Genomic DNA, 18,112 nt, shown 5'->3' with positions numbered 1-18,112 from the left:
TTAGTTTTACTTAAATCAGATAATCTTAAAATGTCAAAAACATGTATGGCAACAGCCATTAAAAATAATGCTATCGTTTTTTCTGGAAGAAAAAATGCCAAAGCTATTTCTTCCTTAGGGATAATATTGCTGTTCTGGACAAGATCGCAACCTGACCTGTCCACAGCACTTTTGAACATTTTGTTAATAAATGCAGCCCAATACTGCAACACTTCAAAGGGTTAAAATAGAGTTGTGCTTATTTTATAGGGGAAAATCATATGGGGAGGGGTACATTATATGGGGGGCATTATTTTGGCGAGTTAGGTTGATAAGTAAACCGTTCATAAGACGGTCTTGAGAAAGGACCGGAGGTGGTCCGAAACATTGGCCGTGCTGATTCAAAAAACTAGTGTTTAACGCACTTTACTACAAAGACCCGTGAGTGGCCATTTTTCTTTGGTTACATATATATATATATACTCACACAGATATACATACACACACACACACTAAGTGCCTATAGAAGTCAGTTATGTATATGTATAGAAGCTGCAGGCTGGCTCTCCATGCTGCCACAAGAGTGTGCTTGTGAGGTGTTTGCAGAGCTCTTCTCTTCATATTTTTTTCCTTTGCAAACCAGAATTAGCCGGAATGAGTCTCTTAGAGTAGAGGTTTCAATCCACAGCCTTGTGCAGACAGAGGAGCCGGGGATGAGGCAGGACAAGCATGACCTGAGGCTGCTTCCTCGGCTCTCCATCCTCCTGCCAGCCATGCACAACGGGAGCGGGGAGGATGGGTAAAGCCGCTGCTTCATGGCCAGGGCTCAGGACGGGGTCGGCTGCTTTGCGGACATCGGGCTGGGACCAGGTGTGTCCTTATACCTCCCATGCTTGCCTGAACTTTGTGGGTTACCTGTCAGTGTGCTGCATGCCTTGTGTGTGTGTATGTGGCGTGTGTATGTGTATGCGTGTATGTGTGTGTGTGTGTATGCGTGTGTGTATGTGTTTGCGTGTGTATGTGTGCGTGTGTGTGTGAGAGCGCACTAGTCACTGGGAGTGCACTGGTGTCCGTGGTTGAATGCCGTGTGTGTTTCCCTAATGTGAAGAACCCTATATGTGTGAGTGGGGAAAGATGTGATTTGTTGGTACCATTTATGATGTTGTGTGCTCTTTGTGCACTATATTACCACACAAATATATATATATATATATATATATATGTATAGATCTCTCACTATATAGATAGGTCGATAGATAGATAGATAGTGTCAGACAGCTTTAGTTTGCTTGCCCAGATGGATTCACTTACTCCTGAATATTATGTGTAGAAAGTAATATAAGATGAGCCCCTATGAGAATGTAAACCCAAATATTCATCAGGCGGCTGAGCTGATTGGGTAGTCCCTGCATTCTGAATAAGTCACCCTGCTTTAGACCCTCCCACTATACAGCAGCTGGGCTGGGGTTACTATAGGTTAAGAGAATCCTATAGACAGAGGGGTAACTATATCGGCTTCTTTCATGTACAGGAAAACAAAAGCCTCTTAATAAAATGGAGCACAGGGCACCTCTTCTGGCAGCCAAACGATTAATCTGTGTGTTTGTTTAACCTGCTGCCCACAGCAGAAGGATTCCCTGCGTTTCTATGTCTGCCTGGCACAGGGTAATCAGGAGGATGATGCTTCACATCTGACCCTGTTAGGAAAGGGGGGGGCAGTAGAACGTTCCTGGCAATTTCTTTTAAACAAAGCCTTGGCAGGCGGCTGGGCAGAAATCTATATCATCCTTCCATGGGTGATTGGGAATCGTCTTTTCACCACTTGGATCGACTTATATGCTGCCTTTGGCCAGGAGTCTTTTATACACAATAAAAGAATCAAGGGCAGACTGCGTATTTTATGGAAGAAATACATCTATAAGACAACAGTGTTCTGCCAAAATCCAGGGGCTTTATAGCAATAAAGGGCCGTGGGGTTAACTTGTGTGTGTCGGGAGTAGAATGTGAAACAAGATCATACATGTATTCTGCATACTTGAGTATAGATGCTGATGTGTAACAGGAAATTTATTTCATGGAAACTTAGTGCCACTTGAAAGCACGTATGTACAGCCCAAACATATATGTGGCTCAGTTTTATTTATAACAACAAATTTGTTTCAAAGGAAATATACATTTGCTTGATTATTAGACTCAAGTGATGTGCCTTCATGAGTATGTCTCTCCCCTTCATCTTTTAGGGGCTCCTTACATCAACAGGCCCCTGGAGTGGCCCGTTGGGGTGCCATCCCTGATTGTCATAATTAAAAAAGGATGCTTTGAGAAGGTCTTTCCCTGCGTCTCCACTACTCAATAGGACAGTTAAAAGGTCACTGATCTTCCCACTTGGCTCATTAGCACTACGGAGGGCTGTGCCGAGTTGTTATTGTCCTCTATACAGTAGTTTATTTCCTTGTCACACTTCCTTTAAAATTAGCCCGTCAGTATATGACATCAAATCACGATGCCTGGTAGTGAGGACGGGGTAGGGGCGACAGGAGGAGCTGGGTTAGGTTAGTACATCACTGCTAACAAGCACACGCAGCGCTGTGGGGGGTCGTAAATAGGGTTTCGTCGTGGTCCTGAGCCATATGGGCACACCTGGGCGCTGCTTCTCTTGCACTCCAGATCCACACCCAAAGCCCCTGGGATTGGGGTCCTGACACATTACCTGCCCATTTGCCCATTTTAAGGGGGGGTGTTCTGTGACATCAGCAGGCACGCCCACTGGCATCAACGGGAAGGGGTCTATTCACTAAACAGAGAGTTGGCAGGAGAGTCTGCAAGTTTGTTTTTAATCCCTCACTTCACTATTCATTATAAAGGGCCAATGCTGCAGATTTCTCGAGCAAGAAAGGGCCAGTTCGGCCCTGTATAATGTATAATTCAATGAGAATGGACACTTTAGAGAAAAGTTACTGATTTAACTTTCCATTTTACATCCAAGCTTTGTTTTCAGTAGAAGTTTGCTGGGGTCGGCTCTTCATAATGCATAACGGACTGAGGGAGTTAAAACCACAAACTCTTTTGCAAATTTTCTTGTCAACCCTCCCTTTAGTGACCCAAATATAAAGTTCACCCGATTATTTTCCCTGAAGAAAATGTTCCATGTTATGATGTATATGTGCGGGAGTTCATCTGGATTCTGATGCTCTGAGAATATTTGAGAAAGCCGCAGTCCCCTTCTTTACATCGTAGCGATATGAAACGGGTGCTTATACACAATCATTAAAAGTTCCCGGATATCACATGTACACATATCTTTACCTGTGTAATATATGGGTGCAGTGTGTGCATGTATGACTCTGAGCGCGCATGTACAGACAGACTGTCCCAGGCCTTTCTCCTAGCAGCAGCAAGATTATGGATAGAACGCTAATGGTAGCCCTCTATGCCAGTGGGTGAAAAGGCAACTGTGCCTCCGGCTTGGGGGGGCAACAGGTCCTGCAAAATGTTTTAAATGTCTCTGTCTCTTTAAATAAAATTCAAGAACTGGATGCGGTTATAAAATACGTTAGATGTCTTCTCACTTTTACAGCTTCAAATTATATCGTAAAAATAAATAAACTATTTCAGGGGACAGTAACTGAACATTGCACCATGTGTACACTGTATGTTAAGTGGGTATATGGCAATGGGGACATAGACCACGGGTAGCCAGCTCTCTGAATTTCGCTGAACAGCAACTGCCACAATCATCAACTAATATCCATATGGTCAAAGGTGAGCTGAGAATGATAGGAGTTGCAGTACAGTGGCAGAAACAGTTTACTGCCAAGCTCTGCGATGGACAGTGTTTATATGAAACTGTGTAAAGGGCCGTGGAAATGATTATTCTGGGGTTCCTGAGTATTGTAGTACGGTGTGAGAATATCTCTGTAGTATGTAGTCAGTGCACCGTTTAGTGTTATAGCCCCTAACTCCAGTGCAGTGATTCCCTGTGGGATTGCCATGTTCTGGTGGCCATCGTGGCGGCACACATGTATCCACACAAAGTCTGCAATAGTATATTCACTTTTCATTTTGGTATCCTACATAGTCCAGGAATAAGACTACCTTGGCTGGTGGCCATACCTAGGAAAAGCTGGTCACACATTTGGGTTTGTTAAATATAGTTAAACAGAAGCAGTGGTAGCAGATTAATACTTTTCTTAGCATTGCACAGTTCCTTTCTTTTATCATTCTTGTAGAATGAGCTCTTAGCCCTTTTGATTACCAGAAGGATAAGAAATACAAAACCTTCTGGCACGAAGAGGGATAAACCCATAAGCAGCATAAGTAATGTATTGGGGCAGCACAATATAATTGAGAGAGTAACAGACTATGACTTTACCAATCTGTTAAATACTGCATATGTAGCACTTTCTGATTATCATTATTCATATTATTATTATTTACAATTTACTCTGATGGAATATTATCTTTATGTTGGATAATGTCATTGTGTCTGTTTCACAAGGATTCTTGGAAGGTCTGCACTAGACAGTGTTATAGTTGTATAGGTCTTGGGTATTATGGAATAGTTTCCTTATGTATGTTAAGATATAGGAAAGGTTATAGGGTGGTGGTACAATTATGAGGACATAGGGGGGCTTTTTTGGGGCAGTTTATATACACTATAAAAAGAAGTAAAATATACTGGTTTTGGATTTTGGAGATCATTTTACTTTTTTTGTTTCAATGAAAATTTTTAAAATGTAATGCATGGTAAATGGAAATAATATTTATTTAGTCTCAAATATTTAATATTTATTATTCACATAGAATAGCTGTCCATCATATTATCTTCCAGTGCAATATCCTTCACAAAATGTATGATCAGGGAGCTAACAGGCTAGAAATGTCTTATTATTAAAAAAAAGGCTTCTCAGCTTAAATGCACAAAGTACCTTTCACCTACTTTTAACATTTGAAACATTACAGCTCGTCCCAAACTCCAATATACTTTAAATGCCAACCTTAAGGACTCCGTAGAGTGGACTTTGCATTGTGCTGACATGCTGTTTTCTAGCAGCTCCCCGCACCCCGGCTCTACTCCCTGAGCCTAATTACACAACGTCTGAACTCCAACATGATCCCAAATATGAACTGATGTGAACACCCATTCCAAGCCTGGGAGGAAACCAAAATTCTCCTTTAAATACTGGTTACTTTGTGATTGTAGGAAAGAAGCAGTAGCAGATAAGATGGATAGGATTGTCACTGGGCAAATAGTGCAATGAATGTGTGAATGTGAGTATGGACTATCTATCTATCCATCATCTATCTATCTATCTATCTATCTATCTATCTATCTATCCATCATCTATCTATCTATTTATTTATCCATCTATCATCTATCACCTGGAGGAGACTGCTTTTTCACATGACCCTTAGGGGGGTTGTTACTATTTAAGATTGTAACTTTGTCCAAAGATAAAGTCAATAGAAGTCACAATATCATTAAGCTGTAGCGCTACCCATTTCCCCACTTCCCATGCTGCATGTCTTCATACCCAAATGACTCTCTCCCTCTGCTCGTTAATAAACTCTCTTTTACATTTAATGATTCTTAGCATAGAAAACCACCTTTGCGGAACTGAACATTGGTATAATGGGACGGTTTCAGAATCCACTGTGGGTTGCACCCGGATGCTGATGGTGGCTACAGGTGAGTGCCATAGAAAGTGATGAAAAGAATCAGGATAGTAATAGAAAAATGGTGGCTACGGTGTCAGATAAGCATATAATATTTTTTTTTCTTAATATTTTTATAATCTAAAGCTATAGGGTCAGGGGTTAGATGTAATGTAAGGAAGGTTTACTTTACTTAGATGGTGGGACATAAGTGGAACAGCCTCCCAACAGAAGTGGTAGAGGTTAATATAGTTAAAGAATTTAAACATGTATGGGATAAGCATAAAGTTTTTTGAAATTTAAGACAAGCCCAAAGACTACGAATTAGTATTCAAGTCTTTACTTGATGGGCTGAATGGTTCTTTTCTACAGGCAAATTATTTTTCTGACACTGTTGAAGAATTAGAATGTATGAATGTATGTGACAATGTAACACAATTTCACTGTTTACAATGTTTAAAAGAATTTATTTTATTGTGCCTGGAATAGATACGATATTCAAGGCTCTATTTTATGGACAGTTACCCTTCTAATAGAAAGTAACATCACTCTGTCCTTATGACTCTGATGAATATTCGAAAACAAGTTTGCTTCCTAAGGATTCCTTGGAAGTTAATAATACAACCAAGTATTTTTTTCTTCGAATGTTCAATTAATATTAAAAGAAATTTAAAGTTAATTTTTAATAAGTGAGCATCGGTATAGTGTCATACCCATAGAATTATTGATGTTAACTTTGTACCCTGAGATGTTCCAATTCAACGTTAGTTCCTTAAAGAGACATGGTAAGGATTTTCACAACTGTTTTTGTGATGAAGTCCATCGCTGATAACAATCATTTACAAAGCCTGCTAGGTCTGGGTAGTTGACTTTGGGTACAGGTGATTGTAGCTTACCGGCTAACATGTTGGAAGATATTGAGAAATCGTTTGCCTTTTTTAGTTATAATCATTCTGTTACTGCTAGTTTCTATTTAGTTAAGAGGACCCTTGAGGATTTCTTAAGACACAACTGGCATGGTCTAAGCTGCCAAGAGGTCCTGAAAAGTACAGATGCCAAGATCCAAAAGGTAGCAGTTTGGGAGTGTCCTCAGGGTAAAAAGATTATGTCTATAGATTCCATAGTTTTATGTTTCTCACCATCTGATAGATTTTTTTCTTTAGGGTGTTCAGGGGAAGGCTGGCACCGAGTGGCCCTCTGCCCCCTTGAACCCTCTGCTGTAATATACGCAACATATGCACTAGCACACACATTTACACTCTCACATACACACACATGCACTCAAGCACACATTTACACAGGCTCACTTATGCTAACACACAATAACACTCACTCACAAATCACACCATCATCACAGCCTTTTCTTCACTCAAGCCTTTTCTTCTAGCTACTAACCCACTGTGAGTGGCCACATGTCATGTAACACATGTCATGTAACAAAGCATTACATGTCCAATTGCCAGCCCTACCGGTGCTCTTAATGAGTTCAGTGGTACATAAAAACCCTTTCATTTCAAAGCCAAGGCTAGCCATAGCTAGCTGACATATGGGATTTATTAAGGTCTGTTCAAAGCAAGAATTGTATAGGAAAAATAGTATAGGCATACATGGTTCTAAAAACTATGGCTTATTGCTAAATAAAAGGCTTCTAAACATGTCTACTTTGCATTGGTGGTGACACCATCTTTAGATAATGCTATTATTTGGGAATGACCATATTTGAATTTGAAACAGTCCGTTTGTTTCTGTGTTTTTCCATTTTTCATGTTATATGGTAGTGCTGTCAAGTTGGGCTCTTTGGGATTGTGTTGTGTGTTCCTTTTTGATCACATGCTCTGGATTTTGCCTCTCATTTGTTTTTAAAATGTTGATAATTTATTAATTTTCAAGTTTATCAATTTCAAATGTATTGTCCTGTGTTACATCAGGCATTAAAGAGATAATAAAACTGATCAGACAACGTTTGTTTTCTTATCATTGTACTGCTCTCCAGTAGAATGCTCTTTCTTTTTTTATAGGATGCAACATTCAAAACAGAAGACTGTTCATCATATAATAAGGTAAAATATTAAACTCTGAAATCAAAACAGATGTTTACTTTTAATTCTGGTAACTACAACCAGTTTAGACTTAGATGTGAGTATTGTATTAGAATATTTCTGTAATATGTGGTCTGTGCATAGCTCAGTGTTTTAGTCCCATGCAGTGATTTCCAGTAGGATTGTCATGTTCTGGTGGCCATTATTGACATTTCAAGTCCCCATCTGGACCATGCATCATGTATAATGTTCTCATAATGTTTAATGTACAGATCAAAAAAAATGTCACTGACACAGCCTCTACAACTGATAATGGGTTGATTCATTAAACAATGAGCTGTAACTGAGTTATTACCACTTTAAAGAGCCTTATCTTGCTGCTTAAGCTATACAGAGCCAAACCTAGTAAGTGTTTTCTGGGAGACAGGCCAGGGTAAGCCTTCTAATAATGTAATGAAATGTAATAATACACGTTATTTTTGTATTAGCAATGTATACAATATGTATAGAGGCAGAAAAGAGAGAAAAAAGATCCATCAGTTGTACGGCCTGTGTTTGATAGAGGGGGTTGCCTCACTGCCAATTTAGCTATGCCCCTTACACATATTGTTTCTTTATACCTACACTTTTAGATTTATGTTCGGGGTCCGGTGAGTTAAGAACAATAGCATTGCTCTAAAGCAAAGTTTAGGTGATTTCTTGTCTCATTGTTAAGAACTATTTACAACATATTGGGTATATTTACAAATGTTATAGAGATGTATACAAATCTTTAATGACTACTAAATGGTGGCTATTTATCAATGGCTGTGAAATGATGTGATGTGATAAGGTATCAAGCAAGATGAACCTGAACTCAAATTAAAAGAGAAAACACCAGATGTATTGCCTTGAGGTTTCCTGGCAAACTCAATTCAAATCTTACATCCATTTATTGTTGGCTTTATTTCTACATAATGGAATCTGGTTTAATTTGTATGTTGGCTGGTGCTGGTAGATGCATATTGTTAACAAAGTAAAACTAAAATGACCCAGAAATCTGCTGCTCCAAGGTATTGCAAGGGAGTGCATTTATGTAATAATTTCCGCCAATCCAGCTTACTTTGTAAAGCTCCTTGGAGTTTAACAGACAAATGTTGCTCACTGGTAGTGATCTCATACCATTGAATTACATCAGAAGCACTGTCAAGCTACTAGGCTTGTTTGGTGGTTTTTTCACATCATATAAATTATGAACCTCAGTTACTTGTTTTATGTGCGTGGCACATTGATAAAAATCCTTCAGTGTCTTGTCATGTTCCCAATATAGCACAAGATGTGCAACAGCAAAGCAGCTATGGCAAAGGAGCCAGATGTGAGTTTGAAGAACAAGGAGGAGATACCAAGAAGGAATCCCAACATTGATAGTGGCTGGGCATGGATGGTGGTTCTGTCTTCCTTCCTAGTCCATCTACTGGTTATGGGCTCACAGATGGCTTTAGGAATTCTCAACATGGAATGGTTAGAAGAATTCAACCAAAGCAGAGGCCTAACAGCCTGGGTCAGTTCCCTCAATATGGGCATCACTCTGATTGTAGGTATGAAACTGGTTTTGTTGACATAGCAGAATGTTACTTTTCAGCAACATTAACACGATGTCCTCCTCCTTTCCCTTACTAAAAGAATGAGGAAAAAGACCTATGAACATACTAACATGTAGGAAAGTCTTAGAACACATTGAGATGTATACATTGTTTTTTGTACCATTGGGACCATTCAGCTATAGGAAGCAAACATTCAGACTTAAGGAAGAATGCTTAATGGTTAAGGTGTGACTAAAAGTAATGTAGAAGACACCTGTGTATAATAAACCAAAAACATGTTTTAGTATGTGCCATAGAAGCATAAAATTTGACAGCAGATGAGAACCATTCGATAAGAACCATTCGGCCCATCTAGTCTGCCCATATTTACTGTAAAGACTCACATTTTAGTCAGTCCATGGTCTTGTCCCATGCATGTTTAAATCACCTCACTGTTTTAGCTTCTACCACTTGTAGTTATTTTCCACCCTCAGTATATGCCGGCAGCATTATGTATATCTTATATGGTCCCTTAATAATCTTGGTGTTCTCTGTTAAGGTCCGTTTATAGGATTGTTCATTAATACATGTGGATGCCGTAAGACTGCAATGATTGGAGGGTTTCTGACGTCCCTCGGCTGGGTGCTGAGCGCTTATGCTACTAACGTGCATTTTCTGTTCTTTACGTTTGGAGTTACAGCTGGTAAGGATGGGATAGTTCCAGTAACGCTGGCAGGTCAGAGGTTGCTGGGTTTATCATTTGAGAACAGGCACGATAAAGCAATAAATAACTGATAAATTCATTCTTCATTCTACTGCCATAGGAGCAGAATAATGTAACACAATATCTGACTGACCAAGGCTTTGGTAGTTAGAGGCCAAGTTTGAGAATATGTTTCTGCCTTCAACCCTTTTTGTAGAAGACTCATTTGGTTGTTGGTCCTTTATAATGCATAGTTTTAACTCACCTTAACTCATAAATTACTGGGGAAAAGTTTGGGTTTTTTCGCTAATATTGATACTGATATTTTGCTGATAATAATTAATAATAAAATGTATATTGTTCCCTCTGTAGTATCTGGGTCCAAATTAAAACAAAAAAATGTTCTGATGGAAAGACCAAATGTCTTGATTTCATGGCAGTCCCAAAACACTCTTATTTCAATGCAGACCACACCAGCTCCTTTTACATTAACCAGCACTTTTTAAAGGGAATTTATCTCCTGGATGTACTCATTCCTCCTTCCATTGTTGTAATAAGATGGCTTCAAAATTATGGCCAAAATGAAATGCTTCCTTTCTGTAGGTGAAATGTCTACACCCACAATTAGGAAATTTGAGTACAGCAGAAGTAAAAGGTTACAGAACATTGGTCATATATATATTTTCACTGTGTTTATGCACGGCCCACTCATCTTTTTCTTCTGTAAGTCCAGCTTGTTATGTGATGCTCAACCTATGCTGTATGTGAATATATCTTGCAACTTAGATCTAAATTTAGTATGTATGTTATACACGGGTGCATATTATACCCACGGTTTTAGTATTATAAGGAGATTTCATTATTACACCACAGGTTTTACCTGGTAGTTATATATGTGATATTATATCACTAGTTTTTACTATGATAAAAGCATGACAAATAGACTTGTGCATACAGACTAAAAAAATTCAGACAAATTCAGAGTTCATTTTGAACTCGGAAGCAAAATTTGTTGTTGCTCAACCTTTCCCACTCTCTCTCACACACTCTTAGTCTTTAAGTCAGTGTCTCCCTATGTCCTCCACCAACTGCTTTCGTGTCCCTGTCTCCTTTTCTGCATACCCACTTCTTGTTTTGCCTTTTCTTATTCTTCACTTCTTCTGTCTTCTGTATTCTGTCTTCCTTACTATATTTTGGTCCCTTCTCCCCGCTGCGTTGTCCAGACACACTCTCTCCCCTAACTAGCACCCCGTGACTCCAGCCTTTTGCATATGAACTCCAAGAGGGCAGAAGAAAGCACATGGGTCCGCGAAGAAAGAGAGGTGCAGAAAAGCTTCTCTTTCTCCCCTGATAAGTCTACATTATTCTGGCCTCTTGGAGTACTTCGGCAAAAAGGCAGAGCTATGGCGCAGGGCTTTTCCCCCATTCCTACAATTGAGGGAGAGAGTGTGCACGGAGTCTTCACCCTTTGTGGAAGAACTCCAGGAGAGCTGGTTAATAGAGCAAATACAGTGTAGAAGCAGACCAGTAAAGAATATAGAAGACAGAAGAACAAGAAGGCAAGAAAAGAAGCAGAACTCTGGAAAAGGAAATGGGAACATGAAAACTGCTGGCAGAGAAGATAGTGAGACATTGAGTGAGAGTAGACAGAGTGAAAAAAACAAACAAAATGCGAACATAAATTAAGAGCGTTTGCTTCGTTTTTACTAATAAATGAACGTACTTATAAATGAAAGCGGCACATTTCATTAAAATTTAAATTCATACGAATCTGAATGCACAAGTCTAATCACCATTTGGAGCCTTGAACCCTTTTTGTAGAAGACTTATTTAGGTGTTGGCCCTTCATAATGCATAGTTTCAACTCACCTTACTCAGTGGGGAAAAAAAAGTTTTTTTTGCAAAAACATTTATGTGACACTGACAGGCTGATATTAGGTTTATATTGTTCCCTCGGTGGTATTTGGGTCCAAACTAAAACAAAAAAAAGTGTTCTGATGGAAAGACTAATGTTGCAAGAACTAGTCAGCTTTAGCAAAATTTAGAGAGCGATGCATTAGGAAAACTTGTGTCATTTGAAGCTATAAGAACATAAAAAAGAATAACGCTAACATATTACTGCAATTATGTAACTTGTACCAAGAGGACCTGCAGGCTACAAGCCCGAGGTCTCTGCCGATCCTTCTAAAAGAATAAGAGAACCCGCTTTTACAGGGGGTTTGGCTTGGCTTGCTGGATTTTCTTAAGCTTGACTTTTGCTCACCTACCAAATACACTTTTCTTTAATGTTACTCAACAATGCTATACATTAATATATTAAACAGTGAAAAAATGTATTTGTTCTTCGATGTACCTGCCCCATAATTACATTGTAAATCATTAAATCATCAATATTTTCTTGGATATCCTATACGGGTTGTCATTATGGTACAGTTCTTATTGTAAACATGGAATCGTAAAACAAGTCATGTTTTTTATTTTCCCCAGGCATTGGCAGTGGGATGGTTTATCTACCTGCAGTGGTCATGGTGGGACAGTATTTTCAGAAACACCGGGCTCTGGCACAAGGTCTGAGTACCACTGGGACCGGCTTTGGCACGTTCCTAATGACGGTCCTGCTGAAGTACCTATGTGCAGAGTTTGGCTGGAGAAGTGCAATGATTATTCAAGGTGCAATCACTCTCAACCTATGCGTGTGTGGTGCTCTCATGAGACCCCTGGACCATGAGGAGAAGTATAGTAGAGACTGTAAGGAGAAGACAAGTGGCCACAGAGATATCAAGGCACCCTCACTGCTAGAAAATGACCCTGTCAAGGCAAATGGTGTATTGCATGAGGAGGAGAGCGGTGAAAAAGTTGATACCTTGTGGAACAAAGAGGACATCAGAGATGACATTTTCATTAAAGATGTGGGCAGGCTGAGAATGCTGAAGACCCTGACCCGAATCACCATCACCGTGAGATCTGGCTTCTGGGCATGGCACTCTAGCTATTTTGGAACCGCCTCTCTTTTCACCAACAAAGTTTTTGTAGCTTTTGTCTTGTGGGCATTGCTGGCCTACTGCAGTTTTGTAATCCCCTTTATTCACCTGCCAGAGATTGTTGGGTTGTATGGCCTGACAGAGTACAACAACAATTTCCCCCTAACCTCCATTATAGCTATTGTTCATATTTTCGGCAAGGTTTTCTTGGGTTTCCTTGGTGACCTGCCATGCGTCAGTGCTTGGAATGTCTTCATTGCCTCAAATTTTACCTTGGGCATCTGCATCCTCATCCTGCCACTTATGCATGCGTATGCCAGTCTTGCAATAGTTTGTGCGCTTATAGGGTTCTCTAGTGGATACTTCTCTCTCATGCCTGTTGTCACCGAAGATTTAGTTGGAATCAAGCAATTGGCCAATGCCTATGGGATCATCATTTGTGCCAATGGGGTATCAGCTCTTCTGGGACCTCCTTTTGCAGGTAACAAATTCTGTTAGCATGTCAAACTTTATTGGGGGATTTGATGAAACATTTTTTTAATCTAATTTTCTTTTTTAGTTGTTTTCACTTTTTCTGTGACCATATAATGTTCTGATTTCAGGTGTGACCAGTTATATGAAAAGGGTGGGATTAGGCAGATTCCACTCCTCCAGACCCAGTAATCAACTCTAATAACTGGAGCCAGGGTCGTAGGTTCCGTGTAGCAAGAGGGGTATCTGTCCCAGGCGCTGCAGGACAAGGGACATATTTGAGTTGCCCTGCCCTCTCCCCACTTCTGCTTCCAGAAATGGACATGATCTCAGTGTGTGGTGGGACCTCTAATCCTGCCCCTGGTCCAAAGAGCCCTAGTTTTTGGGTTACCAGGTCATGGGATGGACAGTAATAAGGCAACCAACTGTATTAGCAGCCTGTTCACATGTCTGCTCAATTTCATTTCAGAGCCCAACCATTTTATAGCCAGACATGTCTAATTTTCAACAAGACATTTATTATTTTAATCATCAATGTGTGTTTAATTGCTCTTGAGTAATCATTTGCAAACCATGAAAAAATCACATTTGCTTGGATTTAATATTAACTTACAATGTATTTCCCTTGGGAATAAACGTAGGTCTGTACTGTACTTTATCATTATCATGCATCTCGGATAGGTGAGGTACCTGTAAGTTTCCAGTGGACACGTTCATTGCTTTTAAAGTTGTGGAGGGTTGAAGCTTGGCCGATGTTTGCTGGTAGGTAGTTCCATAGATGTGGTCAGCTCCAGGGGGGCAGCAGCCCCTCGTCCGCATAACAGAGAGCCGGATCACACATGTAACACCACTAACCTTCCCAGCAGGCACATTAACACTATAGAAGGCTGTGCTAATTTGGCCAAGGGCAACTCCGAAGGTAAATACGCAACTGGGGATGCCCATGATCAAGTCTCCTTAGAACTGTGCACAGCAGCAATTTAGTAGACCATAGACCTCACTGATATGGCACTGACGCACAAAGCTTAGAAGGAAACAAATGGTTGGTTCTTTTCCAAGTAGGGTAGAGTGCAAGTAAATGATTGTTTTTAATCTGTTTATGTTTGTTGAAAAAAGAATGTGGTTTTTATTTACAGGTCTGAAGCAGCCTCCACACCTTAGAGATGCTGTTCCACTGATTTCACAGAATGTAACATTTTCATAACAAAATGCAACATTTAGAAACATTATTCCTAGTATTGTTGAAAGGGGGGCTTTACTTTCATTTGTCATGTGACTGTGACCTATTGATTTGAGTAACTGATAAAAGCATTTCTAAGAAATAGAATGTGTGTTACACACACAGTTTAGTTTATAAACACATTTACTGCTGTTTATATGCACCGTGATGCACTCATACCAAACATTCATAGCTTCAAGAGAAGAGGGACATTAAGGTCAAAATGAGGGATTGTCCTCATCAATAAGGGCACTTCAGGGGCACTCATCAGTTTTATTTGGGGATGTTACTCCCGGGTGTCTAGCAGTTGGTGTGAATATAACTTGTATATAATTGTATCCTCTTATAGTAACCAAAAACTTGAGCAGTCCATTCAAGACCAGAGAAAATAATGATCTGTGCTCTTACACACTTCTAGGTGACACTGGAGTTTTTTTTTACCACAGGGAGGCCCTAAATAGACTCATGCATTTGACCTCCTACTGATTCAGTCATCCATACCTCCCAAGTGTCCCATTTTTCACAAAAATCCTAATTTCCAGGCGTTGGCCTACTATCCCACTTTTGCTGGCAGTGAGGATAATGGGCTGGTTGAGGAGTTCCTCTGATGCCCCTTGACTGGCACAGTGTGCTGTAAAATTAATGGAGGGCTGTGCTGCCCACATTTTGATTCTTTAAACCTAAGCACTACAAAGTGGCTCTTTGGGTAAGGTGAGCAGGTAGTCCTACCTCAGACTCTCAGGTAGTCCTACCTCAGTATGTCTGCATACTACTGCCTATAGCCACACACATCCCAACACAGATGTTCTCATATGGAGATTATAGCCATCTGCTGCCCATGGGTAATGCTAAGCCGAATACAGGCGCTGCAGAAATATAAAGGGACATCAGTAACTTCATAGATACTTTGCCTGTCCAAGGTCATAGATTACAGATCAGCTAAAAAAAAAAAGATAATGAAAATAGGGTCTGAAAGCTCCCAGTACATATTGCACCATATGTTTCACCCATACTTCTACACTTATAGAAAAAGTCCTCAACTTTAATGAAAAACATGGGTGCCTGTTAGATATTTGTTTTAAAAGCTTACATGGGCCTCATATTTGTCTCTCTCTTCTAGGTTGGATTTACGACCTCACTCAGAAATACGACTACTCGTTCTATGTGTGTGGCTTGCTGTATATGTTAGGAATTGTCTGCCTGCTCCTGGAACCCTGCCTGCGCTCAAATAAAAATTTGGAGACACCAACAGCAAACCCCAAAGCCTAAACATGGATTTAATCACATTATTACTGCCAGAGGATCCATACTTTGTTGTTTTGACATCGTCCATTCAGATGCTGGCTGTGTGTGTGTGCGTGTGTGTGTGTGTACGTGCTTACTTGGGTTGGTATAGGAGGCGTACAACGTTTTTTTCAAAGGTTCAAGACAACTCCCCAATGTTTGAAGTTGTTTCATTTGACTTAAGTGTTAGCTTTCTGCTCAGAACAAAAAAAAGGGTGACCCTGGCTATTTCTCATCTGCACAAGAGATTGCCGGGACAAACCCCTACATACATTTAATTAAAGAACAAGATTTAATGAGGCTTGTGGAGTTATTTCTGTTAAACACATATTGCTGTAAACACAAATTTGGCTGATTTTTAAGTCTGAAAGCAAAGCCATTTGCCAGACGAAGCTCTTACTCAGGAAATCAGCAGATGGTACAAGGTTTTAGGTTGGTATGGGTTTGTGTAATATGTATAGTTTTATCTGTGTATGTGTTAACTTCCAAGGATTTGAATTATCCTGTAAAATACTGTGATACAAAAAATGTCCCATGTATTAGGTGACTGTAAAACTGCTGTGTGATATGTATTTAAACTTTGGAGAATTAAGAAACCAAATGTCTTCTTCTTGCCAGGAATTCTTACAACAAGTAGCTGGTAAGGCTGTATTGCGAAAAATATTATAAAAATTTAAACAGCAGGGAGCCAGAGGTGAGAAAACCAAATGATATTGCAGAACAAACATTTCCAAACAGTAAGATATTTCTGCCCACATTTTTGTTATATCCAACACTGATGAACCGGGAATAGAAAGTAATTAAGGTAGCAATTCACAGATAGACTCCTTGAAGATACAATCTAACGGCCACCTTACTCAGCACACACCTTGGATAAATGAAAGAAACACTACAAAACTTTCCTGATACTTTAGTAAGATGCAATGGCTACTTTGTTTGCCTTAAGATTCTTAATACGGGATCAATTGAGTGCAGTATATGAAGGCTCCTCCTTCGTTATCATTAGACTTTCACTTTTGGTTGACCATCAAGCCAACGTATATGTCTCTATCTTATGAGAGCACCAGGATTTAGTACAAAAAGAGTCATACAATGGGACTTAGCTTGGGGTTTACCCACTAAACATCTGGTAGACTAGTTCTACACAGGATGAAAAATCCCCATGTGGGGTTTGTCTTGATGAAGATGAGTTTATATTCATTATAGTTAAACCAGATTTGTCTCTGTTAGTTTTTATTTGTGTGTCTAGTTATTTTCAGCACCTATGAAATCAATGCTGTGGTAGTAAGTAGTGTAGAATGATTGCTTCTACTCTACACACGATGGAAGCATTTTTCTATTAGCATAGTCTCTAGCAGCATAGTTTTAGGTTCAATATATTGCTGTGTCTTTGTGTTATGTATTGGAGGCTACTACCTTCGACCACGGTTCTCTAAAACAGCTGTAATGATGGTGTTGATTGTTCTACTTTATAATGAGGACTAAAAAATGTAATTTTTATCCAGTTGCTGTTTCACATACTTTAAATTAAACATGGTCATATAGCAGACTGGATGAGCTGAATGGTCGTTATCTGCCGTCAAATTCAATGCTTGCATAATAGGTTACTCTGGCCAGTTTTCTGTGGACAACCACATACTATCAACCCCCCAATTTTTTTAACCCAATCCAATAAAAGCAAAGTACAGTCAGTCTTCCATTTTGAAGCAGCTGGGTATCTTTCCATGTTCCTGAAACGCTGTGAATTTGGCAGTCACTAATCTCTTTGAGCTGTTGCTTGTGAGGTCTTAAGCTCTTTTGTTGCCTTTCATGCAAATCTGTTTTAATTGTGAAGGTAATGAAACCGTTCAGTTTTAAAGGGCAGTTAGCCTGTCAATCGCTGAGGAGGACAAAGACAGTGAATTTGTTGGCATCACCAGTAGAAAATGGAGGGCTGGGTTTAATATCCCTTTATACCTCACCGGCCGCACAGAGCCCTAACCTCAACCCCATCGAACGCCTTTGGGATGGGCTGGAATAGAGATCACGAGCCATGCCTTCTCATCCAACATCAGTGTCTGACCTCATAAATGCTCTACATGATGAATAGGCAAAAATTCCCATAGAAACACCCCAAAATCTTGTAGAAAACCTTCTCAGAAGAGTGGAAGTATTTTTCCATAGATAAAACGATGCGTACTATTATTTGAGTTATGAATGGGGTTTCCCCTGCAAAAGAG

At 39.8% G+C, this 18,112-nt stretch overlaps 1 protein-coding gene across 5 annotated transcripts; it reads left to right on the top strand.

Moving 5' to 3' along the window:
* Positions 1-653: 653 nt before the first annotated feature.
* SLC16A14 (solute carrier family 16 member 14) lies at positions 654-16,087 on the top strand. 5 transcript variants are annotated; one of them, XM_053459942.1, is made up of 7 exons: positions 697-849; positions 5,574-5,668; positions 7,653-7,694; positions 8,983-9,250; positions 9,795-9,938; positions 12,426-13,400; positions 15,730-16,087. In XM_053459942.1, the coding sequence occupies exons 4-7, from the start codon at positions 8,989-8,991 to the stop codon at positions 15,876-15,878; spliced, it is 1,530 nt and encodes a 509-aa protein (XP_053315917.1). In that variant the 5' UTR covers positions 697-849; positions 5,574-5,668; positions 7,653-7,694; positions 8,983-8,988; the 3' UTR covers positions 15,879-16,087. The 5 variants fall into 5 exon arrangements, with proteins under 5 accessions (XP_053315916.1, XP_053315920.1, XP_053315917.1 ...); XM_053459944.1 differs by having other exon boundaries at positions 7,628-7,694; XM_053459943.1 differs by lacking the exon at positions 697-849 and adding an exon at positions 4,885-5,250.
* The last annotated feature ends 2,025 nt before the right edge of the window (positions 16,088-18,112 follow it).

This window comes from Spea bombifrons, chromosome 3, assembly GCF_027358695.1.
Source record: "Spea bombifrons isolate aSpeBom1 chromosome 3, aSpeBom1.2.pri, whole genome shotgun sequence".
NCBI classification, from domain to species: Eukaryota; Metazoa; Chordata; class Amphibia; order Anura; family Pelobatidae; genus Spea; species Spea bombifrons.
Note: the sequence above shows the minus strand (reverse complement) of the source record. Positions and strands in the feature narration are given on the sequence as shown.

Coding starts and splice junctions, on each gene's coding strand:
- SLC16A14 (XM_053459941.1), top strand. CDS start 775: ATGGGTAAAGCCGCTGCTTCATGGCCAGGGCTCAGGACGGGGTCGGCT. Junction 9,251..9,794: donor GGGCATCACTCTGATTGTAG/GTATGAAACTGG, acceptor TTCTCTGTTAAG/GTCCGTTTATAGGATTGTTC. Junction 13,401..15,729: donor TCTGGGACCTCCTTTTGCAG/GTAACAAATTCT, acceptor TCTCTCTTCTAG/GTTGGATTTACGACCTCACT.